At 41.6% G+C, this 23,980-nt stretch overlaps 2 protein-coding genes across 2 annotated transcripts; both read left to right on the plus strand.

The window, feature by feature from the left end:
• The first annotated feature begins 2,906 nt into the window (after nt 1-2,906).
• Nucleotides 2,907-3,857, plus strand: LOC148116311 (vomeronasal type-2 receptor 26-like). The gene has a single exon (XM_087871439.1). It carries the CDS (start codon nt 2,907-2,909, stop codon nt 3,855-3,857), a length of 951 nt encoding a protein of 316 aa, XP_087727565.1.
• A 4,630-nt stretch (nt 3,858-8,487) lies between these two features.
• Nucleotides 8,488-23,670, plus strand: LOC148116312 (vomeronasal type-2 receptor 26-like). The gene is made up of 6 exons (XM_087871913.1): nt 8,488-8,646; nt 10,543-10,550; nt 14,501-14,613; nt 15,680-16,549; nt 18,112-18,213; nt 23,288-23,670. Exons 1-6 carry the CDS (start codon nt 8,488-8,490, stop codon nt 23,668-23,670), a joined length of 1,635 nt encoding a protein of 544 aa, XP_087728039.1.
• Nucleotides 23,671-23,980: the final 310 nt, after the last annotated feature.

Consider the following 23,980-nt stretch of genomic DNA (forward strand, 5'->3'; position numbering starts at 1 on the left):
CCTTGGGCCAAGTGCATGTAGGCAAGTATCACAAGAGGAAAATCCTAAAATTAAATTTCGATTGTGGAACTAAAATTCTTCTGTTTTGGTGAAATATTAGTTGCAAACCATGCCCAATGATAAAGAGAAAGCTTAGTTTCAGAGATCAACACACTTGGTTCCTCAGATTGCCACCAAGGGATGGAACTAACTTCTCAAATATAAACCCATCTTCTCAAGGTGGCAATCATGTTGTGATAGAAACCACAATGTCTCATTTGTAGCTCTAGTCCTCATACTTCTATTTGTAAAGGTCTCCTTTCTTTCAGATTCTTCCCTATTTGAGGAATGTGCAATTCAACAACAGTGCTGGAGATGAAGTCTCCTTCTCAGAAGATGGACTGGGATCTGCTCGTTATGATCTTCTCAACTGGGTTCTTTTCCCCAATCAATCTTTTGTCCCCATGAAAGTTGGGCAAGTAAATCCTGAGGCTCCCCCAGGCCAGGATTTCACCATTAACTCTAATGGAATTGTCTGGGCCACAAAGGTGAGCTGCAAGGAAATGTTGTAAACTCAGGGAAAGAGTCATTCTCTTCCTGAGATGCAGAACATCTTTCTAAATTAAAAATAATCAATTGAGTCAAAAATCATGGCAGTCATATGGTGATAAATCTGCTATGCAGGTAACACCTTTGAGGTCTGGTTTGTGTTATTCCACAAAGGCTTGGGAATGACTTCTTCTTGAAACGCAGGATGCAATTACAGCAACAGTGATTTCCACAGACCATTGATGCTCAGTTGTATCCTCATGGTTTTTTCTTTTAGAAATGCTGTGGTTGAGTCACAATCCTTCCTCTGCAGGCTGAGATCCCAGTTCCAATCTCCAAAATCCATAGGTGTCTCAGAAATGCCACTGGCCTGAATCCCACAGGAGCTTTTCCCTATTTCACTAGCAAACTATTTCTTTGGAAGAGAATCTGAACATAGAAGTAGGAATAAGGAAGAGAAATAGGAATGGGGAAAACAATGAATGCAGCTGATTCATTTCTTAGGTCATCTCAAGTGTTTCTCTTTTCTCTTTCAGAAGGTGCCCTTTGCCAGGTGTGGCATGAAGAGATGCCAGGCAGGAGAGAGGAGAAGAGTTGCAGAGGGCAAGCAGGTTTGCTGCTACCAATGTGACGCTTGTCCTGAAGGGACCATTTCTAATCAGACAGGTAGAGTGTCAATGTTCCGACTAGCGAACCCAACAAAAGTAGAGACTCTCAGGAACTTTGTAATCCCCAAAGCAAAACTTTATTGGATACACCATTTCGGTACTGAAGAATCAAAACCAGCTCTGGTTTTTCCCACACAAGGCTTACATGGTTAAACAATAGCTTGTCCTTCTCCCCACCCCTGGCTGTTCACATTGTCCAATTATGAATCGTCCTTTTGTTTTGAGAACAGTTCACTTCTTTGCTGGACACCTTCAGCAGTGGCCTTGGTAGGTTCTTGGCTCTCACTGTCTGTCTCTGGAGCATCTGCATTTTTTCTCACCCTTCCCTCCCAGTTCTTTGGCAAATTGAATAGTGATAAGACTCAAATGTTTCAAAAGCAGTTCAATCTTGATAAAGAGCAGATAACAAATGTAAATCTTCCAGGATCAAGGAAGACATTCATTAATTCAATTTTTTTGTTATTGTGGTCATTTTTTATAAGATTGATATGCATTCATACATTTCAATAGAACCTTTCAGTTTAAACATTTAAACTGCCATAGCCATCGGAGCCACCTTTCCCGACCCTCAGCAAGGATAGTTTGAGTGTGCAAATTATGAGTCCCCCAACATCCATTTCTGCCTCTACTTTCACATCCAATTGGGAAACCAACTTTCAGTCTTTTCCTGAGTAAGTGGGGCATGTGGTCCAAGCTTCTATTTGATCATTTACCGTGAGCTTCTTCAGGAATCTCTATCAACCTCTGAGGAAATAGACCTGCTATGAAGCAGGATAACCCACGTTCCCAATTCAGGAGACAAGACCACGGAGATTGGAGAATACAGGTTCATTGCGCAAAGGTTCGGAGCATTCGCATGTCAGATTCCGAACACCGGGCTACACCCAAAGTGTGACTTTTATACATTTTGCAATTCCACCCTTGCCGGAGGCGTTACTGTTATCTAGCTTTAACACAGCTAAAGAGAAAAGGGGAAGTTTACATTATTGTAAACTTCCCCTTTATTATTATTAATAATAATGTATTATCTTACTCTATTTCCATATATGGGTACTATCTGATACCATCTGTTACTTTCGGTAGACCCTTCTTGCAATGTTTTCTGTTACAGGAAGTATCTAGCACATAGGTCCTTAAGCACATCGTTACATTTAGCAACTTTCCTGTACTTTCCCAAAGCTGAAAGCATCTAAACACCCTTATTTCTACTACAGCTCCTAGTATATTGATCAGGAATTTTAGGGGATTTCTCCCATCTGCCTCAGCCAGAGAAAGAGGAGAGCCATCTATCTATGTCTCTTTGATAGAGCAGGAGGGAGACAAAAAAAGACTGAATAAACAGATTTGATGTACAAAGCAGAGACATTAAGGCTATCATGTTAAGGGATAATGTACACACCAGCAGAACACCAGAATTCATGTATAACAGATGTATCTCTCTTCTGTGGGTTCCATTATAAAATGGGAGAAAAATCATGCAGCAATCTCAAACTGAAAGCTACATGACTCATGAAAGTGCATGGTGAATGGATAGCTAGAACCCAATCCTTGTCTCTGGCTAATCTATCCCCAGGACCATCATAAATGAAAGATGATTTGTTCTTTTTGATGCCCCATAAAGAACACAGGGATTATTTCATCAGTGCCTTGGTGGGTAAATCACCATCAGAAAGGCAAGAAACGTATCATTTTTTCAGGAAGGTAATGTGCATGGTAGTTGCTCAAGAAATCCTTAGACAAAGACTTTTGATTTCAGATGCTGCTCGCTGTGAACCCTGCCCAGAAGACCAATTTCCCAACAAGGACAAGGACCACTGCATTGCCAAGAAGATCCACTTCCTTGCCTATCAAGACACCCTGGGATACATTTTAGTTTTTCTTGCTTTTTTCCTCTCTGTGATCACTTCTGCAGTCCTAGTGGTTTTCTATAAACATCATGAAACACCAATCGTCAAGGCCAACAACCGAGATCTCACCTACATCCTCCTGATCTCCCTCCTGCTCTGCTTCCTCTGCTCCTTCCTCTTCATTGGTCAACCAGGGAAGATCACCTGTCTCTTCCAACAATCTGCCTTTGCCATTCTCTTTTCTCTTGCAGTTTCCTCTGTATTGGCAAAAACTGTCATGGTGGTTCTGGCCTTCATGGCCACCAAGCCAGGGAACAAGACAAGGAAACTCTTAGGAAAACCACTTACTAACTTCATTGTCATAGCCTGTCCTCTGATGCAAGCAGTCCTTTGCGTCACCTGGCTGGGAACCTCTCCCCCATTTCTTACCTTGGACTTCCACTCCTTGTTTGGAGAGATCATCATGGAATGTAAGCAAGGCTCAGCTGTAATGTTTTACAGTGTTCTCTCTTACCTAGGACTTTTAGCCCTAGTCAGTTTCACAGTGGCATTTCTAGCTAGGAAACTGCCTGATAGTTTTAATGAAGCCAAGTTCATTACTTTTAGCATGCTGGTCTTTTGCAGTGTTTGGATCTCCTTCCTCCCTACCTACCTGAGCACCAAAGGGAAGTCCATGGTGGCCGTGGAGATCTTCTCCATTTTGGCCTCTGGTGCTGCTCTCTTGGCTTGTATCTTTTTCCCCAAATGCTACATTATTCTGCTGAGGCCCAATCTGAATTGCAGAGAAAATATAGTAAAAAACAAAAAATTCTAACTAATGCAACAGCTGGCCACATTTATATTTGTCTTTGAGGCACATTTAGAATGTGATAAGATTTCTAATAAATAATAACATGAAGAAGGAATTTGTCCATAAAATAATTCTTTATCAAGTGCTGCAATTGGTTATAATATTCCTGTGCGCAATCTTTTGTTTTTCATGTTTTTAAAGTGTCCTCAGTGAGGCTCCGTGTCCTGTATGGAAAGAAAACCTGTTGTCAAAGATGCATTTTTTTATTTTGGATATTTCTAAATTTATATGGCAAAGGATAAAACCCGAAATTAGATACAAATTACTGCAAGATACTAAGGAAATAGGAGGTTTGGGTTTACCTGACCCAAATTCTTATTTTGAGGCATGTTGTCTGGCCTGGTTAAAAGAGTGGGTGAACCTCCAGAACCTCCAGGCTACTTGAATTAGAGGGCCACGAATTAAACTTTGGATGGCACCGTTTTTTATGGTATGATCAAGTTCAAGTTCATGTTAATTTTAATAATCACTTTCCTAGATGTGCCATACTAAGAGTTTGGAATAAATATAAAAGAAGGTTCTATACGAAGTTGCCTCTTTGGGTGTCCCCCCAAGAAGCTTTTTAAAGAAAAGAAATGGTGGCGAAGTCAGACTGCGGGACGTATGGTAAAATATTATCTTCAAACTCTGTATAGAACCTACATTAAAGTTGAGGGAAGCACTTGAATTAGAAGGTTATGTTTGCCATTGGTTTACATATCAAGAACTGAAAGAATAATTTAAATTAAAAAAAAAAGTTGTGGGTTTGATTTTGCTAAGAATGAATTGCAAATCTTACTGTGTGGTAGTGATGAGCATATTATTGCTAAGATTTATAAAATGTTATTGAACTTGAATTTGGAAAGTGACCATGTAAAACATTGTATGATTCTCTGGGTAAGGAATTTTGGATATAATGTGATGCTTGAACAATAGGAAAATATGTGGATGAAAGGTTTAAAATTTACACTAAACTGTAATTAAAAACAAAAATTTTATAAGATCATGTATCACTGGCATTTAACACCGGATAAGTTATGCGGAATGCATAAAGGCATTTCAAATGAATTTGTAAAGGAAAGAAGGAACTTCTTGCCTTTTATAGTGGACATGTGTTAAGAAATTTTAGAGTAAGATTCATACTATAATACAGAATATTATTAAAACGAAAATAAAAATGAAACCAGAAACTTTTCCTTTGGGTTTAATGGAAAAAGACTTGGAGAAAAATTTTGATCTTATATATGTTGACAGCAGCAAATCTATTATATGCACAAAAATGGAAGGACGCTTATGGACGAATGGCTACAGAAGCTGATGGAGTTGGCAGAAGTGGCAAAATTGATCGTTTTGGTTAAAGGAAAGAATATAAATATCCTTTGTTTCCACATGGAGACCACTTCTGAACTTTGTGCTTGAGGTGGATAAAAATGAAACTTTGATTTTAGGTTTTACCAATTAGATTGATATGTTTTTATAGAAATAGATAGTTTATATTACTATGGGAAGACAAAAAGTTGTGGTTTGATGTTAATGCTTTTTTTTTTTACTGCAACAGAGGGAGTCGGAAGGCAATGTTTCTCCTTTTCTTTTCCCAAATTTCTTCTCACTTTTCTCTCCCTGTTTCCCCCTCAACACACTCTGTCTTCCTATTTACTTTTGTATTTTGTATTTTATCTTATAACCTAATAAAAATGTTAAACTGGAAAAAAGATGTGTTTATTATTTCAAGGAGGAAATTTTCTTATTTTATTTAGTTTATTTTTAAGGTAGTGTTTTAAAGGATTGGGTTCAATATCAGTGTTTTTAAACATATATGGCTGTTTCCTTAGATGTTTGAGGCTTTATAGAACTTCCCTACCACTACTCAATTGTTTTTGAAATAGCAGAGTTTAAATCTTCCTCACATCCAGATCTGCAGTACTGCCTCATCAACGTTGGGCAGAATTTTCCTGAAAGGAATGAGCAAAGAATGTCATAATTGTATGGAGTATGTTAGTCATCTCTTGTGACATTTCATCTCATGGACTTCCATGGTAAACTACGCTGTTCTATGAGATCTGTGTGCACAGAAGGTCTCCACAGGAATCATTCTAGAAGAATGACAACATAATTGATAGTTTGTTAATTATGAATATATGTGATTACACCATCTATTTCTTATACATAAATCATCTTCTCCTTCTTTCTGAAATGAAAATATGAGTGCAATCTTTGGTCTTCAAGGGTTCCTCCCACTATTCTCTGGAGAAAATTTATCCTGGGCACACTCTTAATAAGCAATATTGCTGTGAGACTTGATTATTTGTTTTTGGTCCTGCATTTGAAACCAGAAGGTTTAAGCACTTGGAATAGCTACATAAACATTACAGATAGTGCTTGTTTAGCAACAATGATGAAATAGTAACTTTGCAACCAGAGACAATGACTGAACGATCCAAGGACAGAGGCATGGGAATAGAAGGCAAAAGGCCATCAAATAAACATCAAACTTTAGAACTATTACCAAAACAACTAATTTTAACCTCATTGGACACTAACAAGATGACATATGGGACATATGGGAGTAGGGGAAATTAATGGTTTATACAGAAATCTTCAGATCTGGCTTTGCTTACGCAGTAACCACTTGACTTTTAGTAAAAGTATACCCAACTCTACAAAGAGAGTCAAGGATTTTTCTTTCCTAAATGTCTAAGCTGGGACAGGCCTGACATTCTGTCCACCAGCAAGGCCAGCAAAGGCATTATGCAACCGGTGGTCCCAACTGGAGACCCATAAATGGTGCTTCCTAAATTAGAGGCTCTGTCACTCCAGGGCTGATTGAGAATTTTCTTCCCCCAGATACCTGTACAGAGAGCCCAGTCCTGTCCTGTATTGATAGCAGGCTACAGCTTGCGGGCCCCTTTTTACAAACTGAACACCCCAGGAATTGATCACCAAACTGAAGTTTGGGGACAGAAACTGTCTGGCCAATGTGCTCACCTTACGCACTTCCACCAAAGTTGGGCAACTCACAGGGAGTCAAAATGCAAGCATGAGCACTCCTGCCAAGGCCTGAATTGTCCAATTTGCAAAGAGGGGAGCGTCAACCATAGCAGCTAGGGAGGGGTGAATGCCATGGGTCAGCTGGGGTGAGGGGGCTGGGATGAAGTGGCTGCAGCCAATTGTCCCAGACTACACAGTGAAAATGTTCACAGGTCTGTAAAGCATAAACAAATGATGTTCTTCATAAATGTTGGGACAGATTCGCTTAGCAAGAACTTCCAGCATGATTTTGGTAGCAGCCACCAGTGGCCTCATTCAGTTGTGGTCCCTTGGAATATGGTGGCCGCTTCTGTCATTGCACCAGGTGGCCTTGTGACAAAGTGATTCGTTCTGCTTCCCTCTGGCTGTTTGTGCAGCATTGCAGAAAACTCTGGAGCTCCAGCGAAGGTGAAGTTTCAGGTGAGGATCAACAACGGTGATTTTATTTATTTATTTTATTTTCCGAGTGCAGAACATCTTATATTAAAAGGAGAAATATGCTATTTAATGTTGGCCTATTGATCTAAATTTTAAAAAATCAAAAACTATATAACAAATATATAAATTAAACACAGAAGGAATTTAAAATCCTTATGTGACATTATACAGGCTGTCCTCGACAGTTCATTCAGTGATTGTTCAAAGTTACAAAGGCAATGAAAAAAGTGACTTAGGACTGTTTTTCACACTTAACGACCATCGCAGCATTCCCATGGGCACGTGATCAAAATTTGGGCCCTTGGCAACTGACTCGTACTTATGACGGTTGCAGTGTCCCAGGGTCACGTGATCCCCTTTTGTGACCTTCTGACAAGCCAAGTCAATGGAGAAGCCAGATTCATTTAACAACCATGTCATTAATTCACTTAAGAGCTACTATTTCATGAACTCTTAATGAAGGCAAGAATGCCAACTGTGGAGAGTTGAGAGATTAGACTTTAAGCATGTTTTGGAACTTTTTTTTTCATATTGGAACGTAACTTTTTATTTTACTTTCTTTTTCTTTTCTGGGTTGTTTGGTTTTGCTTTGAGAACTCTCAAAAAAGGTCTTTAGGTTTGTCTTTTTATTTTTTACTTTTGTCCTTTTTTGGTTGGAGATTTTTTTATGGAATTCAATAGAACTGGTTTTCATGCTTATACTTCTATAAATTATCTAATATGTACTCAACAAATAATAAACAATAAATAAAATAAATATTTCAAAGAGGATGCCATGGAGGTCTTTCAATGTGATAACCCAAACCTTGAGTTCGACACGGATGCAAAGCAGAAACCAATGCAGCTTTTAAAACAGGGCTATTACATGGGCCATACTAGGGGTAGATAACATTGTCCACCCTGCGTCATTAAGCACCAGCTGCATCTTCCAAATGCTCTTCAAAGGTAGCCCTATGTAGAGCCCATTGTATGAACTCAAATGAAGGAAGACCAGGGCATGAATGACTGAGCACACAGAATTATAGTCCAGAAAAAGGTCCAACTGACACACTGTAAGAAGTTACGCATCCCCAAGAAGCAGCTGGGACTCCCCTCTCCACTCTGCCCCACCCAAACCCAGCTCCAGAGCTGACCCACGAACCCTGCATTCATGTATTTTGGGATCCCCGCTTTGCTTCCTGCCTCGCCTTGCAGCAATGGCATCACCAGCAGCAGCAGCCAGGATCAGGAGGCAAGCAGGCGGAGGCATGCCCTAAGGGAAGTGGGGCTGGGCAGTAGAGTCCCGGTGCCCTGGGAACTCAAGTGTCGGGTACCTGCTGCCCAGGGTCCCAGGTAGCCCATGCTGCCATCCAGGGCCTGACCATGTGACCTAAGAGGCTTGGTGAGGCTCCTCCAGTGGATCAGGGCCTGAAGCCCACCCTGGTCCCACCCCCTACATGAGGGACGTTGAGCTGGCCATGCCCACACTGGCCATGCCCACACAGCAGCTGCAACCACCCAGTTACCACCACCCCGGCCCCCCAAGGCCAACAACACTCCTGATGTGACCCTCAATGAAATGGAGTTTGATACTCCTGCTCCAGCTCATGTTCAGTCAGCTTCATCCCTCATATTCCTTCAGCAGAGCTCTGGATGTCTCTTGACCCTTTTCAGCTCCCTGAATTGAATCATGGGGCATGTTGGGAACAATGGACAAAGAGAGGTTGCATGCAAGTGATCCTATCCAAGATCTCAGTAACTTTCCTATTCCAGGTAGTGGCCAAGGCCTCAGAAGGATCACGCAGCAGAACCTCAGGTATAATCCTCAATTCCCTTTGGAATCCCATCAGTCACTAAGACTGGACTGGCCAAAGAGATCCAGCCTCCCTGCAGAGAGGAGCAGCAAAATAGAATCTCAACGTCATTAGGCCATGATCTGGCCAGGACAGCTCTTCCTCAGATCAGGTTGGAAGTGGTCAGTTTTAAGTTGAGCCAAGAATGATGGTGGCCATTTTGAGATGCCTCTAAGGCCAGCCCCAGGGATGGTAAATGGACCTCTCTCAAGACCATAAGTCTGGGGAACCTCACAGTCAACTGTGAAATGTCCTCCAGAGACTCAGACACAGAGATTGCTGTGCAGCAAGAAGGTTGGTACAGTAGTAATGATCCCAACTGGTCCTGTGAATGAATCTTCAAGAAAAGAATTTCAGACCTGGCAATTTGGGGAGCAGCACCCAAAAGAACAAAAGAAACACCCAAATGACAATTCCTACCCTTAGGATACAGCAACAGAAATTTGCAAGTCTTGTCAAAAAAATTGCAGTTAATATCCTGAGATACTTCTTCAAATTACTGTATTTTTCTGACTATAAGACAAATCGGTGTATAAGATGCACCAAAGATTTTGAAGAGGTAAGTAAGAAAAACAGGTTTTTGCCCTCCCCAGTCCCCAGGAGCACTCTGCAGGCCTCCCAAACCCTCTGTGCACCCTGTTTTTGTGAAAAACGGGCCCATTTCTCACAAAAATGGGATGGGCGGGGCCTCGGGAGGGCAAAAATGACCGTATTCGGTGTATAGGAGGCACCAACATTATCACCCTCTTTTAGGGGGGTAAAAGTGTGTCTTACACTCTGAAAAATATGGTACATTTCTGCCTTGTGCCACTATTCCCAAGTAGCCCACCTATTATCTGACCAAACTAGGGCAAAATCCAAAATCCATCTTGTTTGCAAGGGGCACTTTCACGTAGGCCAACTAGACAAGTTTGCCATGACTCCATCTGCTCTGTGAATTACAAGAAGAGACACAAACATGTTTTCCATTCTGCTGCAAGAGGAGATGCTGTTGCTAAGGGGAGAGGACAATGGCTTTTCCCTGCAATTATCAGAACAACAGTCATTCTTCATGTATCCCCTGTGGATTTCTAGACACAAAGATCTTCCAGGATAAAAGTGGTTTTAAAAATTATCTGAGTTCACCTGCTGGGGGGGCAGAACGTGTCACCTTAGTCTGTCTTGCAAAGAGCTCCTGGGTTTGAAGAGACTCCCATGCCTTTGTTTCCTTTATGGTCACAGCCCAAAGACAGGTAAGAGGAAGCACGGTTGATATAAATTGGTCCTGGGGCCATCCAGGTGGCACAGGTAGAGTCTGATCTGCTAAAGCTCCAGTGAGATTTCAACAGTAACCTTCAATTCAGTTTCTGCATAAACTTTGATTTCTGTTCTAGGAGGAAAGGTGAGAAGAATGACCGGGCAGGAGTCATGCTACTGCTGATGCTGATGCTCTTCTGGCTCCTGGCTCCAACTACAGCAAAGAGACTGCAAACCATATGTGTGCTCAGGGATTATATCCCATTAGAAGAAAGCTACTATAGGTCTGGTGATCTCATTATTGGTGGGAATTTGCCCTTTGGAACTACTTTAAAATCTCCTGTCCAAGACTTTAATACTATGAATCTTCCTGTAAATTATGTGTAAGTTTCAGTTGGAGGAGAAACTTACATATAAATGGTCTCTTTGCTTTTAATTCTGGGACCCTTTTCAGAAATAATCCTTCTAGTATTTTTCACTGCCCTACTGGAGTTCATATTTTGTGCTTTTCTCAATAAACTACCAAGCTATTAAAATAGAGTGGAATTCTCAACCTCTCCACAAGAAGAAGATAAACAGTAAAAATGAAGAGGGAAGCTGTGCTGGCTTAGTGAAGAACTCAAATTATAATATTAACCCAAATAGTAACTTGTGGTTAGAAAACTCAAGTCAAAGTTCAACCGTAACCCTAACCCCAAACCCAATAAAATTTGGGGGTTGCTGCCCCAATGCTCCCCCAATCAGTGAAGCAACACACAAGCTTTCCTGTAATCTTCCCCAATATTTTTTTCTCACTACAGGCTCATACTAGGTCACTACCAGCAGTTCCTTGCATTGATGTTTGCTGTCTCTGAGGTCAATAAGGATTTTCTTCTGCTCCCCAATTTCACCCTTGGCTTCCACATCTATGGCCATTTCCAGAGGGAAATATTTATTTCCATCAACAGCCTCTCCATGCTCTCCTCACAAGGCCAAGTGGTTCCAGGTTACAAATGTCACCTGCAGGACACTCTGCTCTCTGTCATTGGGGGTCTCAGCTCCAAATTCTCAAAGCTGATGGACTCCATCTTCAGCATCTTTAAGGTCCCACAGGTAAGATAGCTCTGTTAGATACAATATGGAGTAGAATAGACAAAGATCACAAGCACAAACATAAGCCAAGATGAAATTAAAGGTAGTTTGGGGAACGCACATCATGAGCCTGTGACTCTTCGTTTATTCTTCATAAAAGTGTACCCATCATTTTAGTGATGTTTATTCTCTGTATCAGGTTGTTGGTTTCTTCTCATGTCTTCTTGTCTTCTGACATACCACAACCAGTCAAGATGTGTAAGTGGTGGCTCTCCCTAAGAAGGGAAGGAGATGAAGCTTGCCACTCAGAGTCAGTCAGCCTGACAGGTGGAGGAAAAACCACACAATGGTGCCTCCCAATGTTGTCCTTGTCTTTAAAAGATGAATCTCATTTTTTCCAGCTCGGAGTTGGCTTTGAGTTCTCTCAGGGAGAGAGAAGAGTTTATCCTTCCTTCTTTCGGATTAATCCCAAGGAATCTCCTCAGTATGTGGGTTTAGTCCAGCTCCTCTTCTATTTCCAGTGGAACTGGGTTGGTCTTCTGGCCCCTCAAGATGACAGGGGAGAACGTTTCATCTCAACTCTGACACCAATGCTCCAAGAGAAGGAGATCTGCCTGGCCTTCACTGAAATGCTGGAATTGAGTGATTTTAAAACCACTCTGAACAAGATTGTTGCCAATTTCCGCATGTGGTCTAAAGTAGATGTGTTTATTGTGTTTGGAGACACTGTTGTTACAGTCACTGTAATAGGGGCAGTACGTTTTTTTGAAAAATACAGGAAAGTATCATTTAGGAAAGTTTGTATCTTCACTTCCCATTGGAAACTTGGCATGGAAGAAGCTGAATACACATTGCAATATATAAAAGCTTTGCATGGGACCTTGCATTTTAGGCATCACTCCAAGGATGTCTCTGAATTCAGCCACTTCCTCCTGTCTTTAGACCCCTTGAACCCCCAAGGAGATGTCTTTCTCCCTCTATGGTGGGAAAGGGTCTTTCGCTGCAAGATCCATAAATCAGGAGAGATCCCTCCAAAGGGAGAAAAACAATGTACAGGAAAGGAGAATCTGCAGAATCTGCCCAATTACACTATTGAAAAAAGAATGACAGGTGAAAGTTACAATATCTACAATGCTGTTTATGCTTTGGCACACGCTTTACATGCAATGCATGGATCCAGAGTTCGACCGACCATGATGAGGCTTGGAAAGAGGATCTCCAATGTCCAGTCATGGCAGGTAATTTCTTTGGCTTTTGACTCAGTCCACAGACACTTAAATTGGATGCTCCCCATATGAATTTCTTCAGTTCCTGATTAAATGTCTGTGTTCTCCCATACCAATTCATCTGAGACCCTGCCCCTCTTTTTAGTTTACCATTTGTTGTGCTACACAACTTGTTGTGTGAAAACAGCTTCTGATTAAGAATGGATGGAAACTAACCAAGGAGAGAAGCAACCTAGATCTAAGGAGAAATTTCTTAAGGGTGGGTTTACCTTTAGAATTTGTGGGAGCCTCATTGCTGGAGTCATTGAAGAAGAGACAGGATAGCCACTTGTCTGAAATCGTAGAGGATCTGTTGCTTGAGCAGGGGGTTGGATTAGAAGACCTCCAATGTCCCTTCCAATACTGTGATTCTCTTTCTATGATAATATACAGCACAGAGCAAGATTCAAAGGGGTCCTAATGGACTCCTGGTCTGAAATTCATCAGAATTTCCTGCATCAAAGCCTGAAATGTTGGACCTCTCTAACTAGTGAAGTGATCAACCAGGTCGGATGCTTCCTTCCACATGGCCCAATTGATCAAACCTGGTTCCTGCCTTCTGCTGCCTTTGACAATGAGCTAGAGAAAACCAGTGGAATTTTCCATGATTCTCTTAGAAATGGTTTATTCATTCCAAAAATTCCTTTATCAATTAAAAAGACCATGGGAAAAAGTAACTATTTGAAAGTGCATGTAGCCAAGTATCACAAGAGGAAAAGCCTACAATTAAATTTAGATTGTGGAACTAAAATTCTTGTGTTTTGCTCAAATTGGAGTTGGAAACCATGCCCAGTGATGAAGAGAAAACTTTTAGTTTCAGAGTTAAATACACCTGATTCCTCAGATTTCCAGCAAGAGACAGAACTAGCTTCTCAAATATAAACCCATCTTCTCAAGATGCCCTTTATGTGATGATAGAAGCCATGATGTCTCATTTGTAGCTTTAGCCCAAATATTCGAATTTCTGAATGTCTCTTTTATTTCAGATTCTTGCCTATGTGAGTAATGTGCAGTTCAACAACAGTGCTGGAGAGGAAGTCTCCTTCTCAGAAGATGGACTGGGATCTGATTGTTATGATCTTCTCAACTGGGTTCTCTTCCCCAATCGATCTTTTGTCCACAGGAAGGTTGGTCAAGTAAATCCTGAGGCTCCTCCAGGCCAGGATTTCACCATTTACTCTGATGGAATCATCTGGGCCACAAAGGTGAGTTGCAAGGAAATGTTCTAAATTCACAGAAAGATTCATTCTCTTCCTGAGGTGCAGAACATCTTTCTAAGTTGAAAAATAATCAATTGAGTCAGAAATTATGGCAGTTATTTGGTGAGAAATCTGCTTTGTATGTAACACATTTGTGGTCTGATTTGTGTCATTCCACAAAGAGTTAGGCTTGGGAGTGACTTCTGCTTGAAACGCAGGATGCAATTACAGCTAGTAACAGTGATTTCCATTGACCACTGTCACTCAGTTGTATCCTCATGGTTCTTTATTTTAGAAATGCTGTGGTTCAGTCATAATCCTTCCTCTGCAGGATGAAACCCCAGTTAAAATCTCCAACATCTGTTGATGTCTCAGGAATTCCAGTGGCCTGAACCCCCCAGGAGCTGTTCCACATTTCTGATAGATGGTGGCAATGTATCTCTTTAGAAGAAAATCTGAACATAGAAGTAGGAATGGGGAAAAGCATGGATGCAGCAGGTTCATTGCTTAGGTCATCTCAAGTATTTCTCTTTTCTCTTTCAGAAGGTGCCCTTTGCCAGGTGTGGCATGAAGAGGTGCCATGCAGGAGAGAGGAGAAGAGTTCCAGAGGGCAAGCAGGTTTGCTGCTACCAGTGTGACCCTTGTCCAGAAGGGACCATTTCTAATCAGACAGGTAGGCAAGACTTCAAATGTAAATCATCCAGGATCAAAGAAGACATTCATTAAGTCATTTTTTTGTTATTGTTATTTTTATGAGATTGTCATGAAATCATATCTTCCAGGAAAACCGTTGCTGAAATCAGTTTCCAGATATAAATTGCAGTGGTCACAGAAGCCACCTTTCCCAATCCTCAGCAGTTCCATGCAGGATATCTTTAGGGCTGAATTTATGAATCCCAACTCAGATTTCCATTGCTACTTTAACATCCAATTGCAAAAACTGCCTTCCAAACTTACCTGAGGAAATGGGGTGTGAAGTCCAAGCTTTAATTTTTATTATTCAGAATAAGCTCCTTCTGTCAGCACTATCAACCTCTGAGGAAATAGACCTGCCAGGGAAAGAGGACATTCATTTATTTATGTCTCTTTGATAGAGCAGGAGGGAGCAAAAAACTTCTAAATGGACAGATTTGAGATACGAAGTAGAGAGGTTAAGGCAGGGCAGGGGTGAAATCCAGCAGGTTCTGGAGAACCAGTAGCGGAAATTTTGATTAGTTCAGAGAACTGGCAAACACCAGCTCTAGCTGGTCCCAGAGTGGGGTGGGAATGGGGATTTTGCAGTATCCTTCCCCTGGTACACCCACCAAGCAACACCACACCTACCAAGCAACACCCAAAGAACCAGTAGTAAAAAATTTTGAATTTCACCACTGAAACAGGGATAATATACACACAAACAAAACAGCAGCATTTCTGGATAACAAATCTGTCTTTCTTCTATGGGTTCCATTATAAAATGGGAGAAAAAAAAGGCAGCAACCTTAAACTGAAAGCCACGTTACTCATGGAACTGCAGAGTGAATGGATAACTGGAACTGGATAAATCCTCATCTCTGGCTAATCTATCCCCAGGATCATCGTAAATGAAGAATGATTTGCTCTTTTTGATGTCCCATAAATTACACATGGGTTCTCACAACACGCCAACAGCAGAAAGGCAACACTCATATGTTCTTTAAAATAGGGATAATGGGCATGGTAGATGCCCCGGAAATTCTTAAATAGACTCTTGATTTCAGATGCTGCTCACTGTCAACCCTGCCCAGAAGACCAATATCCCAACAAGGACAAGGACCAATGCATTGCCAAGAAGATCCACTTCCTTGCCTATCAGGACACCCTGGGATACACTTTAGTTTTTCTCGCTCTTTTCCTCTCTGTGATCACTTCTGCTGTCCTGGTAATTTTTTATAAACACCATGACACACCAATAGTCAAGGCCAACAACCGAGACCTCACCTACCTCCTCTTGACCTCCCTCCTGCTCTGCTTCCTCTGCTCCTTCCTCTTCATTGGTCAACCAGGGAAGCTCACCTGTCTCTTCCAACAATCTGCCTTTGCCATTCTCTTTTCCCTGGCAGTTTCCTCTGTTTTGGCAAAAACTGTCATGGTGGTTTTGGCCTTCATGGCCACCAAGCCAGGGAACAAGACAAGGAAACTCTTAAGAAAACAACTGATCAACTCCATTGTCATAGCCGGTCCCCTGATCCAAGCAGTCCTTTGTGCCACCTGGCTGGGAACCTCTCCCCCATTTCTTAACTTGGACTTCCACTCCTTGTTTGGAGAGATCATCTTGGAATGTAAGCAAGGCTCAGCTGTAATGTTTTACATTGTCCTCTCTTACCTAGGACTTTTGGCCGTCATCAGTTTCACAGTGGCCTTTCTGGCTAGGAAATTGCCTGATAGTTTTAATGAAGCCAAGTTCATTACTTTTAGCATGCTGGTCTTTTGCAGTGTTTGGATCTCCTTCCTCCCCACCTACCTGAGCACCAAAGGGAAGTCCATGGTGGCTGTGGAGATCTTCTCCATTTTGGCCTCTGGAGCTGCTCTCTTGGCTTGTATCTTTTTCCCCAAATGCTACATTATTCTGCAGAGGCCGGATCTCAATTGTAGAGAAAATATAGTAAGGAACAAGAATTTCTAACCAATGCAAGGAGTTGCCATTTATAATTGTCTTTGTGGTATGTTTAGAATGTGATAAGATTTCTAATAAATGATGATGTGAAGGAGGAATTTGTCCATAAAGAATTCCTTATCAAGTTCTGCAAGTGCTTACAATATTCCTCTGGTCAGTCTTTTGTTTCTCATGTTTTCAAAGTGTCCTTAGTGAAGTCCAGTGCCCTGTATGGAAGGAAAACTTGTTGTTAAAGATGTGTTTATTATTTTGGATATTTTGTACGTTTATATGGCAAAGGAAAAAACCAAGAATTTGATACAAACTACTGCAAGATGCTAAGGAAAAAGGGGGTTTGGGTTTACCAGACCTGAAATTGTATTCTGAGGCATGTTGTCTGGCCTGGTTAAAAGAGTGGGTGAACCTCCAGAATAAGAGGCTACTTGAATTAGAGGGCCACGAATTAAGGTTTGGATGGCACGGTTATTTATGGTATGATAAAGTTCAAGTTCATGTTGATTTTAATAATTACTTTGCTAGACATGCTATTCTAAGAGTTTGGAATAAATATAAAACAAGGTTCTATACGAAATTGCCTCTTTGGTTGTCCCCACAAGAAGCTTTTTAAAGAAAAGAAATGGTGGCGAAGGCAGCCTGCTAGACGTATGGTAAAATATTATCTTTTTTTTTTTTGAATTTTTTTTTAAACAAAACATAAAATATAAATCCATCTTCCATTATAATTTCAAACAGTGTGTCGGTCGGTTACAAATCTTTTGTGCTTCATCTCCATATTCAAAATTTACTAGTTATTTAGTTTCTCATATTTTCAAACAAATAAACATCCTCATTTGTCATTTATTTAACAATGGCTTTACCGCTTCATAAAAATTATTTTCAAGTATTATATTTATAACATTCATTTCATGTTTCATATTTCATTCCCATGCTTTCTTATCTAGCCATTGGTAAAATAAATCCTGTATCTTATAATATTTTTTATCTTCTTGTTCTCTAATTTCAAATGTCAATTTACTCATTTCAGCACATTCCATAATTTTCTTAATAACTTCATCTTGCGTTGGTATTTTTTCATTTTTCCAGTTTTTCGCAAACACAATTCTAGCCGCTGTTAAAACATTCACAATCAAATATCTCAATTCTCTACTGTATATTTCTGGCACAATTCCTAATAAAAAAAATCTCTGGCTTAAAGTCTATGTGTTTTTTTTAATCACTTTTTCCAACCATGTATGGATTACAGTCCAGTATCTTTTAACTTCTACACATGTCCATCACATATAGTAATATGAGCCCGGAGTCTGATGACATTTCCAGCACTTTTCCGATTTGTTCTTGAACATTCTGGCTATTCTTGCTTGGGGTAGATGCCACCTGTAAAACATCTTATACAAATTTTCCTTATATGCTGTTGACATTGTCATTTTATAATTTTGCAGCCACAGTTTTTGCCATTTCTCTAAGTCAATTCCATAACCAAAAATTTCCCCCCATGCAATCATTGTGGTAAAATATTATCTTTCAACTCTGGTGAAGCTACATTAAAATTGAGGGAAGAACTTGAATTAGAAGGTTATGTTTGCCATTGGTTTACATATCAAGAACTGAAAGAATGGTTTAAATCAAATAAAAAGAGTTGTGGGTTTGATTTTGCTAAAAATGCATTGGAAATCTTACTGTGTGGTAGTGATGAGCATATTATTACTAAGATTTATAAAATGTTATTGAACGTGAATTTGGAAAGTGAACATGTAAAACATTGTATGATTCACTGGGTAAGGAATTTTGGATATAATGTGATGCTTGAACTATGGGAAAATATGTAAATGAAAGGTTTAAAATTTACACTATACTGTAATTTAAAAGAATAATTTTATAAGATCATGTATCATTGGCATTTAACACCGGATAAGTTATCGAGAATGCATAAAGGCATTTCAAATGAATTTGTAAAGGAAAGAAGGAACTTTTTTCCTTTTATGATGGACATGTGTTAAGGCAAAGAAATTTTAGAGTAAGATTCATCCTATAATACAGAATATTCTTAAAATGAAAATAAAAATAAAACCAGAAACATTTCCTTTGGGTTTAATGGAAAAAGACTTGGAGAAAAATTTTGATCTTATATATGTTGACAGCAGCAAGACAATTATACGCATAAAAATGGAAGAACCCTTAGATTCCCACTATCAATGAATGGCTACAGAAGCTGATGGAGTTGTAAGAAATGGCAAATTTGACCATTTTGGTCAAGAATATAAGTACCTTTATTTCCACATGGAAACCACTTCTGAACTTTGTGCTTGAAGTGGAAAAAAAATGAAACTTTGATTTTGGGTTTTACTGATTAGATTGATATGTTTTTATAGAAATGGTTAGTTTATATTACTATGGAAAAACAAAAAGTTGTGGTTTGATGTTAATGCTTTTTTTTACTGCAAGAGAAGGAGTCGGAAGTCAATGTTTCTTCTTTTCTTTTCCCCAATTTCTTCTCACTTTTCTCTCCTTGTTTCCCCCTCACACACACTGTGTCTTCCTATTTACTTTTGTATTTTGTATTTTATCTTATAACCTAATAAAAAATGTTAAACTTGAAAAAAGATGTGTTTATTATTTCAAGGAGGAAATTTTCTTAATTTATTTAGTTTATTTTTAAGGTAGTGTTTTAAAGGACTAGGTTCAATATCAATTTTTTTAAACATAAATCTTCCTCACATCCAGATCTGCAGTATTGCCTCATCAATGTTGGGCAGAATCTCCCTGAGAGGAATGAACAAAGAATGTCATAATTTTATGGAGTATGTTAATCATCTCTTCTGACATTTCATCTCATGGACTTCTGTGGTAAACTACGTTGTTCTATGAGATCTGTGTGCACAGAAGGTCTCCACAGGAATCATTCTATCCATGCCCAACACCACAATCAAATTTCTTTAATGAGGACAAGTTCCCGGTAATGTCATTCAAGGTGTGACAAGGTATGACAGTCATCAAAGTCAGGAGGCACCTAGAAATCACAGAGTCCTGTGACATGTAGTCATTTAATCCTGGGTAGTGCACAATTGGTATGTTGATGATAACATCTCCATTTCCATCAGAAGGCCTCTCATGTGGGAAATGGAAACAATGGAGGAATGTGTGCAAATTGGCCCATAAAATAGCAAACTCAAATTCTCTGGTTTTCCATAAGCTTTATCAAAATTTCTATGGCAATCTAACAGACATACTTTTTTATTAAGACAATATTTCTCTGTTGACGATAGTAACACTAGACAAGTGGCACCATAATTGATAGTTTGTTAATTATGAATAGGTATGCTTACATCATCTATTCCTTATACATATATCATTTTCTCCATCTTTCTCAAATGTATAAATATGAATGCATCCTTTGACCTTCAAGCATTCCTCCAACTATTCTGTAGAGAAAATGTATCCTGGGCATACTCTTAACAAAAAATACTGCAGTGAGACTTGATTTGGTCCTGCATCTGAAGCCTGAAGGCTTAAGCAGTTGTAACAGCTGCATAAACATGAGAGATAGTCCTTATTTAGCGACAATGATGAAATAGTAACTTTGCAACCCAACACTGATGGAAATGGGACAATTGGCTGCAGTCGCCTTGCCCCGGCCATCTCACCCCAGCCTCCCCATTTCAGCTAACCCACCATGGCCACCCCTCCCCATCAGTCCCTTCCTGTTAGCTCCTCCCTATCAGCCCCCCAACTGATTCTCCCCAGCCACCCTCTCACGCTGCCTCACCCTGGCGGATTCACTGTAGTACAAATTGCCTCGGCAGATTTGCATCACGGGACAATTAGCCCTGCATGTCTCAACTCTTCCCAGAACAAAACCATTTCCAGAAGATCCTTCCCACTGCACCAACCTCCTCCTCCTCCTCTACTGACTCCTGGAATTGGGCCCATTCCCCATTTATTTCATTGCCTCCCACATGAGAATCACTCTCAGCAAAGAGGGATCGGGGCCATGTGGGTTGCAGACAGTAACAGGCTCTAGGTCAGATCTGCCATCAAGGATGAGAGGAGGGAAATAGGGAAGGGGGGAATGACAGGTAACAGAAGAGGCAACCAGAGACAATGCCTGAACGATCCAAGGACAGAGGCATGGGAACAGAATGCAACGGGCCACTAAACAGGCCTCAAACTTTAGAAACCAAGAAGACTAATTTTAACCTCATTGGAAACTAACAAGATGACATATGGGGGAGGCCTGGGAAGAGGAAAAATTACATGGTTTATACAGAAATCTTCAGATCTGGCTTTGCTTACGCAGTAACCACTTGACTTTTAGTAAAAGTATACACAACTCTACAAAGAGAGTCAAGGATTTTTCTTTCCTAAATGTCTAAGCGGGGACAGGCCTGACATTCTGTCCACCAGCAAGGCCAGCAAAGGCATTATGTAACCGGAGGTCCCAACTGGAGAGCCACAGATGATGCTTCCTAAATTAAAGGCTCTATCACTCCAGGAGAGATTGAATTTTTATACAGAGAGCCCAGTCCTGCCCTGCATTGACAGCAGGATACAGCTTGTGGGCCCCTCTTTGCAAACTGCACACCTCAGGCCATGGAATTGATCAGCAAACTGAAGCTCTGGATTGGCTGCTGAATGGTGAGAACAGAAGCTGTCTGGCCCATGTGCTCACCCTTTGCATTGAACCAAAGTGGGGCAGCTCAAAGGGAGTCAAAAGGCCATCGTGATCACTCCTGCCACAGCCTGGGGAATCCAGTTTGCAAAGAGGGGAGCATCAACCATAGCAGCTAGGGAGGGGTGAATGCCATGGGTCAGGTGGGGTGAGGGGGCTGGGATGAAGTGGATGTAGCCAATTGTCCCAGACTACACATTGACCATGTTCACAGGTCTGTAAAGCATAAAAAACTGATGTTCTTCATCAATGTTGGGACAGATTCGCTAAACAAGCACTTCCAGCATGATTTTGGTAGCAGCCACCAGTGGCCTCATTCAGTTGTGGTCCCTTGGAATATGGTGGCCACTTCTGTCATTGCACCATGTGGCCTTGTGACAAAGTGATTCGTTCTGCTTCCCTCTGGCTGTTTGTGCAGCATTGCAGAAAACTCTGGAGCTCCAGCGAAGGTGAAGTTTCAGGTGGGGGTCAACAACGGTGATTTCATTTATTTATTTTATTTTCCGAGTGCAGAACATCTTACAATAAAAGGAGAAAATGTGCTATTTAAAATTGGCCTATTGATCTAAATAAACCAAAAACTATACAATCAATATAAAAATTAAACACAGAAGGAGTTTCAAAAGTGTATGTGACATTATACAGGCTGTCCTCGACAGTTCATTCAGTGATTGTTCAAAGTTACAAAGGCACTGAGAAACATGACTTATAACCATTTTTCACACTTATGACCATTGCAGCATTCCCATGGGCATGTGGTCAAACTTTGGGCCTTTGGCAACTGGCTCATATTTATGACGGTTGCAGTGTCCCAGGGTCCTCTTTTCTGACTTTCCAACAAGCCAGGTCAATGGGGAAACTAGATTCATTTAACAACCATGTCATTAACAGGGGGGCATGGATCTAGTTCACAGGTGGTCACAACTACATCCCATGGACTCTGTCGACATCCTTGGGATCAACCAGATCAAACTGTTCCTAAATTACTGCAAAAGTCCTTTCCCCAGCCTTCTCCATAGGATCCACACCATGCTTGGCCTCCAACTGGGAAGAGATCCAAGCAATTTTATCAACCAGAATTCCTCTGTGAGTGTGAGGAAAAAAAATTCCCTCACGATTGCTGTGCCTATTAATGGCCTTTGGCTTAGATAATTGAATAGGCCAATCAGAGTGCAGCTCCTGGTTTTGAATCTCCCGGGCTTTTTCTATGCCTTCCCTAACTGTCACTAACTGTCACTAACTGTCAGCATATAAGGAGCTGCTTGCCAGCAGGCTAACCCAGTTCGGGATCAGAGGCAGAGCTGAAGTCACCAAAGCCTCTCCCTTCTGAGGAAGAAAGGCCCAAACTCCAATCGTACAGGGCGACTGCAGAAAGAGCTGACAAGATACTTAAGGAAGAGACTGACAACGGATATTCTGTTGAATAGGCTTTGTTTATTTTCGTAAATAAAACAGTTTAGTTTAAAAATCTTTGTGAGGCTCATTTATTTAATAGATTGTAAACATATAAAGTTATGGTCCACCATCTTTATAACATCCTGTGAGGCCTGAAGGAAAACCTACACATGACCCTTACCCAGAAGGTTCCAGATCATCTTTACAAAGGCCACGGGTGTCACTCAGTGTTATAAGAAGTGCAAAAAGAATGGAGAAATATTGACATTTTGAGGCTTGTAGTGCCATGAGGTGGGCCTTAATAGAAACTCTAGCTCAGGTATGTCAAACACAAGGCCCCTCCCACCCCAGTCCACACACAGGAGGGGACGAGTGCACAGGGTCCAACAGTGTCTGGCAGTAGTCACAGCCCATGCTGGGCAGGTGGGTCCAAGCACTGGGACTGCCAGGTTGGCCCTCCAAGCAAAAGGGGGAGGCAGAGCCATGGGGGGAGGCACGTGATCAGGCCTGCTGAATGCACCAGGTGGCTGCCCACTCACTCACCCACTCTGTCCCACCATTTGTTTTTGCTTGCCCACGGCCATCCCAGCTGGAACAGGGCAGGCAGATGTGTGGTCCCCTTGCAGACCAAATCTCCTGTCTTCCCCCAAGCATCTGCTTCCACCTGCTCCTGTAGCTTCCACCATGGGGCGCAGCCCGTGCTGTCCAAACCTCTTCCTCCAGCTCCACCAGACAAGTGGGATGAGACTCCCACCCACCTACCCACCTGGAATGGCCCCAGTATATGGGAAGGGCAGGAAGACAATCCCAAAGAGGCAGCTGGGACTCCCCTCCCTACTGAGCCCAGCCCCAGAGCTGACCTACATGCCCTACACCAGCGTACATGGGGACCCCTCAGCCAGGCCACACCGTCTCACCCCCTGCCTCACCTTCAAGCAGTGGCACCAGCAGTAGCAGAGCCCTCCAGCAGGAGCCCCACTGTCCCTCAGCCCCTCTTCCCAATCCAGGAAGCCCAGACTGGGCAAGGAGAGTGAGCCTGGAGCAGGAGGCAAGTGAGCCCAGGCATCCCCTCAGGGAAGTAGGGCAGGGCTGTGGAGTCCTGGTGCCCTGGGAGCTCAAAGGTCAGATGACTCATGCTGCCATCTGTACCCCCCCGCGTGGCCTGAGCGGGTCAGTGAGTCTCCTCCGGTGGATCAGCCTGGTCCCACCCCCAACATGAGGGACATCTAGCTCACCATGCCCACACTGTCCACACCCACCCATCCACCCACAACCACACAGCCATGCCACTCCCGGCTCCCCTAAGGGCAACAATAATCCTGATCTGGCCCTCAGTGAAATGGA

The sequence above is a fragment of the Pantherophis guttatus genome, chromosome 1 (assembly GCF_059756535.1).
Source record: "Pantherophis guttatus breed Tessera chromosome 1, ASM5975653v1, whole genome shotgun sequence".
Lineage (NCBI taxonomy): Eukaryota > Metazoa > Chordata > Lepidosauria > Squamata > Colubridae > Pantherophis > Pantherophis guttatus.

Bases quoted from the DNA above. Each gene is read 5' to 3' on its own strand.
- LOC148116312 (XM_087871913.1), top strand. From the start codon at position 8,488: ATGTATTTTGGGATCCCCGCTTTGCTTCCTGCCTCGCCTTGCAGCAAT. The intron at 14,614-15,679 runs GTAGGCAAGACT...TCTTGATTTCAG, and splicing joins GACCATTTCTAATCAGACAG to ATGCTGCTCACTGTCAACCC. The intron at 16,550-18,111 runs GTAGAGAAAATA...ACTCTGGTGAAG, and splicing joins GCAGAGGCCGGATCTCAATT to CTACATTAAAATTGAGGGAA.
- LOC148116311 (XM_087871439.1), top strand. From the start codon at position 2,907: ATGGTAGTTGCTCAAGAAATCCTTAGACAAAGACTTTTGATTTCAGAT.